Source organism: Eimeria maxima, genomic scaffold (genome assembly GCF_000499605.1).
Source record: "Eimeria maxima Weybridge genomic scaffold, Emw_scaff1822, whole genome shotgun sequence".
Lineage (NCBI taxonomy): Eukaryota > Apicomplexa > Conoidasida > Eucoccidiorida > Eimeriidae > Eimeria > Eimeria maxima.
The window spans coordinates 1-5772 of record NW_013564731.1 but is presented as its reverse complement, the minus strand read 5'-3'; the positions used below and the strand labels follow the sequence as shown (position 1 = coordinate 5772).

The 5772-nt window shown below is 41.6% G+C and overlaps 1 protein-coding gene across 1 annotated transcript; it reads left to right on the top strand.

The window, feature by feature from the left end:
* Window positions 1-1273: 1273 nt before the first annotated feature.
* Window positions 1274-5697, top strand: EMWEY_00055740 (histidyl-tRNA synthetase, putative; the record flags this gene model as incomplete). Its single annotated transcript, XM_013480336.1, has 3 exons — window positions 1274-3062; window positions 3938-5039; window positions 5295-5697. 3 exons carry the CDS (start codon window positions 1274-1276, stop codon window positions 5695-5697), a joined length of 3294 nt encoding a protein of 1097 aa, XP_013335790.1.
* Window positions 5698-5772: the final 75 nt, after the last annotated feature.

The following is a 5772-nucleotide window of genomic DNA, read 5'->3' as shown; positions in this document are numbered from 1 at the left end:
ATATATATATATATATATATATATATATATACCCAAAAGAAATAGATAATAATAATAATAGTAATATAGCTGCCTATACACTATAAATTATACAGGAAATAAATTGCTAATTAAATAGCTGAGTATACACCTGAATAAATAATAAAAATAATTAATAGCTGCCTATACACCGCAGAATTAATAGATATATATATTATATATTATATACATGCATGGAGCAGGAGGGCCCCTTTATGCCTCTGTTGCTGCTTATTTGTCATTAAATTACCTTTAATATATTAAAACAAATAAATTAATTAATTAATTAAATTAAATAAACAAACAAAAGAAAGAAAAGAAGAAAAAAAAGAAAGAAAAGATTTCTATATAAGAAGCAACGGCTCGATAGGAATGCATCGGGGTGTATAGGCAGCTCAATATGTATTTGTATGTCTTTTTTCTTCTTTTTTTCTTTAAATTTAATTAAATTTAAATTAAATTAATTAATTAATTATATTTTATTAAATAAAAGAATAAAATAAGCAGCAATAAGACCTATTATAAGTCTATTTATCTCCGTTGCTGCTGCTGCTGCCTGTAGTAACTAGAGTGTATGCCAAGAGCAGCAGCAGCAGCAGCAACGGCAATTAAGAGCAGCAACAGCAGCATCAGCAGCTTCCTCTCCTTTTCCCCTTTTATATAATTAATATACATAATAATTAATTATATTTTATTAAGAAATAAAGAAAAGGGTTTGTCTCCTTCTTATGGGGTACATAAACCCTCCACCTATCCATAAGACAGACACGGACAGGCAGCAAGCAGGAGCAGGAGCAGCAGCAACAGCAACAGGAGCAGCAGCAGGAGCATCAGGAGTAGCACTACTCAAGGGTTTAGGGTTTAGGGTTTAGGGTTTATATAATATATTTCTTGGATGTTAAGAGGGTTTTCTTATAACAGCAGCAGCAGCAAACATCTGCGGTGTCTTCTTCGTCCCCACATCTTATCAGCCCCGATACCTCCTTCTTATACTGCAGCAGCAGCAACAGCAGCAGCAACTGCAACTGCAGCAAGAGCAGCAGCAGCAGCAGCAGCAGCAGCAAGAGCAGAAGAAGCTGCTCGTACAGCCCCACGATTTGTGTTGTTGTCTTCGCAGCAGCAGCAACAGCAGCAACAGCAGCAGCATCGCCACATCCATTTCTATAACCACTATATCTATCCCCATCAGCAGCAGCAGCAGCAGCAGCAGCAACGACAGCAGCAGCAGCAGCAGCAGCAGCAGCAGCAGCAGAAGATGGATGACACATTGGTGATAGGAGGAGACACCTTAGGCTGTGAGGATATTTGCACATTTGCTGTTGGTGTTAACAGGTTCTGCTTCGAGGATAAGAGCAGCAGCAGCAGCAGCAGCAGCAGCAGCAGCAGCAGCAGCAATGATGCAACTAGCAACAGCATCGAGAAGAATGGGTGCCCTAAGGGTAAACCCAGCAGCAGCAGCAGCAGCAGCAGCAGCAGCAGCAGCAGTATGTCAATACGTATAGCAGATCTTCGTTTATATTTACAGCAGCAACAACAGCAGGAGCAGAAGCAGCAACAGCAGCAGCAGCAGCAGAAGCAGGAGAGCAGCAGCTTGCTGCAGCAGCCAACAACTCCTCTACCTGCAGCAGCAGCACGAGCTGTCTGTTTGCTGCGGGCAATTTCCTTAAAGAAAAGCGGCATAAGTTTGCCGCTGCTGCAGGGTGTGGGGTCTGCAGCAGCAGCAGCAGCAGCAGCAGATGCAGCAGCACCAGACCTATCAACAGCATCAGCAGCAGCAGCAGCAGCAGGAGGAGATGCAGATATGCTGCTGCTGCCCCGCTGCGGTCCTGGTGGCTGGTGCCAACGTACACGTTCGTCCTTATTATCTATATTATGTGCAGCAGCAGCAGCAGCAAATAAGGAGACTGTCTCCTTTTATGATTTGTGTCTCTTCCTTACTCAGGGGCCAGAGGTAGTAGGTAGATCTCTTGTTGCTGCTAAGGCATGCGCAGCAGCAGCAGCAGTAGCTACTAGCTGCGCAGCAGCAGCAGCAGAAGTATTGCTGCTACCACAGGAACCAATAAATAATATTCTTAAGGATTTAGCTGCTGCAGCACAATGCAGCAGCAGCAGCAGCAGCAGCAGCAGCAGGGATGATGATAATACTGTATATTATTTAATGAATTTGCTGCATGACAGCAAACTGCAGCAGCAGCGTCGTGCTGCAGCAGATTGTGCAGCAGCAATTGCTGCATTTGCTGAGACAGCAGCAGCAGCAGCAAGCATGCAGAATGCAGCAGATCTGCTGCTGTCTGTTGCTGAGGGTGCATGCAAGAGACACACTCATGGACCTAAGGGGACAGTTGCTGCTGTTGCACCAGCAGCAGCAGCAGCTGCTGCTGCTGCATTAGAGAAGATTGGTGCAGCAGAAGAAGGAAGTGCAGCAGCAGCAGCAGCAGCAGAAACTGTTGTGCATGCAGCAGCAGAAGCAGCAGAATTGATTGAATTCCCTCTAGCTAGTGCTGCTTCTCCTTTTGCTGCAGCAGCAGCAGCAGCAGAGTTTGCTGCTGGTGCTTTGCTGCAGGCAATAGTAAAATTATTACAGGAGACAGTATCTATGGCACAACAACAGCAGCAGCAGCAGCAGCAGCAGCAGCAGCAGCAGCAAGAGGAAATAGTCCTTCCTGCTGCACTAGCTGACGAAGCAGAATACTATGGTACTAAGGAGGACAGACAAAGATTAACAGCAGCAGGAGTAGCAGCAGCAGCAGCAAGAGCAAATAAGCTGCAGCAAGCAGCAGCAGAGATCCAACTCCGTGGTATCTACAGCAGCAGCAGCAGCAGCAACAGCAGCAGCAGCAGCAGCAGCAGCAGCAGGACTGTGGTGTTTGGGTATTTATCTGGCATAGAAGATATATGTGTGCTGCTGCAGCAGAGTTTGGGGCTGCATGCAGCATTATTGTTGCAGTGTATAGAGGCAAGAGATATAGATACACTAGAGGAAGCAGCAAGAAGAATAAATAAAGGAAAAAAGAATCCTAATATACGTATACCTATAACAAGAGGTACACGTAATTATTTGCTGCTGCTGCGATCATTTGCTGCTGCTGCTGCACCTCGTAATTTATCTACAAATGCTGCTGTTGCTGCAGCAGTAGAGACATTTATACAAATACCTCTAATTGCATGCAGCAACAAGACAATCAATCTAATCAGCAGCAGCAACAGCAGCAGCAGCAGCAGCAGCAGCAAGAGGAAGAAAAAGAGTAGTAGGGGGAGAGGACTATGTTGGTATAATATATTATATAATATAATAGATATAAATAGAGGAGAAAATAAGATATATAATAATAAGATAAAAGTAGCTAAAGGTAGTATAGATAGAATAGGTAAAGATATAATAAAAAGAGATTATTTATTATTATTTATTATTAATTTATTTATTAATCATGGTGCTATACCATTAGAGACACCTATATATGAATTAAAGGAGACACTTTTATGTAAACAATTTATTCATAATAAATATAATTATAAATATAATTATATTATTGATAAATTTATTCATAATAATAAGGAACAAGAACAAGAGGAGGAAGAGGAGGGGGAAGAGGAGGAAGAGGGAGAAAAAAGAAGAGGAAGAGGAGATAATAATAAAGAAAAAAAAAAAAAAAAGAAGAAGAAGAAGAAAAGGAGATAATAAATAAGAATATAATTAACGAGGAGACAATAAAATTAATATATGATATAAAAGATCAAGGAGGAGAGAGATTAAGTTTACGTTATGATCTAACTGTCCCTTTTTGTCGTTATTTATCTATAAATAATAACATAAAAAGAATAAAAAAATATTCAATAGGTAAGGTATACAGGAGGGACCAACCTAATATAAATAAGGGAAGATATAGGGAGTTTACTCAATGTGATTTTGATATAGCAGCAGTAATAGATGATGATGAGGAAGAGGGGGAAGGGGGAGAGGGAGAAGGAGACACTTTTTCTTATCAAGGAGACACTTCTTCTTCTATGGAGAAAAGGAACCAAGAGGGAACTGCTACTCATAAACAGGAACAGAATAAGGGGTGTATAGGGGGGGATAGCATTGATATTAATTGCAACAGCAATAACAGCAGCAGCAGCAGCAGCAACAGCAGCAACAGCAGCAGCAGCAGCAGCAGGAAAAGTGGAATTGTTAAGAAAGCTTGTGTTAGTCGTACATTAGCAGATGTTGAATGTCTGCATGTGCTGCTGCAGTTGCTGCAGTTGCTGCAGCCATTAATAGGTAATTATATAATAAAAATAAATACAAGAAAGTTATTAGATGGTATATTATCTGTTTGCGGTGTATCTGCAGCTAAATTTGCTGCTGTATGCTCATCTATAGATAAATTAGATAAAGAACCATTTGCTGCTGTTGCTGCTGAGCTGCAGCAGCAAAAGGGACTATCCCCTATTGTTATTGATAAGATTGGGGTGTATGTACAGAAAAAAGGATCTATAAAAGATATGCTGCAGCAACTGCAGCAAGACAAGGAATTAATGCAGCATCCTGCTGCAGCAGCAGCAGCAGCAGATTTTAGTCTGCTGCTCTCCTATCTAGATCTATTATCTATTGATTCTTTCTTCCTATGGGACTGGTCCCTAGCTAGGGGACTAGATTATTATACAGGAATTATATTCGAGGCTGTGCTGCTGCAGCAAGACGGCACCTGCAGCAGCAGCATAGCAGGAGGAGGAAGGTATGATAATCTTATTGGTATATTAAGTAACAACAGCAGCAGCAGCAGCAAACCTATACCTGCTGTTGGTTTCTCTGTAGGTATAGAGAGACTTATTGCTCTTGTTGAGGATAGACAAAGAAACAGCAGCATTACCAACAGCAGCAGCAGCAACAGCAGCATTACCAACAGCAGCAGCAGCAGCAGCAGCAGCAGCAAGGGGAAGAAAGGAGCTGCAGCAGCAGCAGCAGCAGATATAATTGATGAAGTAAGGAGACCATTCACAGATATTCTTGTCTGTTATATAGGAAAGGATATGATCCCGTAAGACACTCACCTCCTGCTGCTGCTGCTGCTGCTGCTGCTGCTGCTGCTGCTGCTGCTGTTTGTTGCTGCTGCTGCTGCTGCTGTTTGTTGTTGTTGCTGTTTGTTTGTTTGTTTGTTTGTTTGTTTGTGTTTTTGTTGCTGTTTGCTGCTGTTTGCTGCTGTTTCTTTCCCTATGAGCTGCTGCTGCTGTTGCTGTATGTGCTATTGCTGCTGTTGCTGCTGTTGCTGCTGCTGCTGTTGCTGCTGCTGCAGTATGGCATTAAAGGCAGCAAGTATATTATGGAGAGGAGGACTAAGTGCGGATATATTTAATGGAGGAAAAGAGACAAAATTAAGAAAACAATTAGATGTTGCTTCCTTACGTCTTATTCCTTTTGTTGTTATTTGTGGGGAAGAAGAAGCAAATAGACAAGCAGTAAGAGTTAAACAATTTATACATAATAATAAACAGCAACAGCAGCAGCAACAGCAACAGCAACAGCAGCAGCAGCAGCAAGAGCAACAGCAGCAGCAACAGCAGCAGCAACAGCAGCAGCAACAGCAGCACCAAATAGATGAGGAAGTACCATTAGATAAACTTGTTGATTTCTTTAAGAAACATATTCATCTCTCTGTCTATGATCAATATGTACAATCTATACTTAATCCTAATTAGCTAGCTAGCTAGCTAGCTAGCTAGCTAGCTAGCTAGCTATATAAATAAATAAATTTTATTTATTTATATATATAT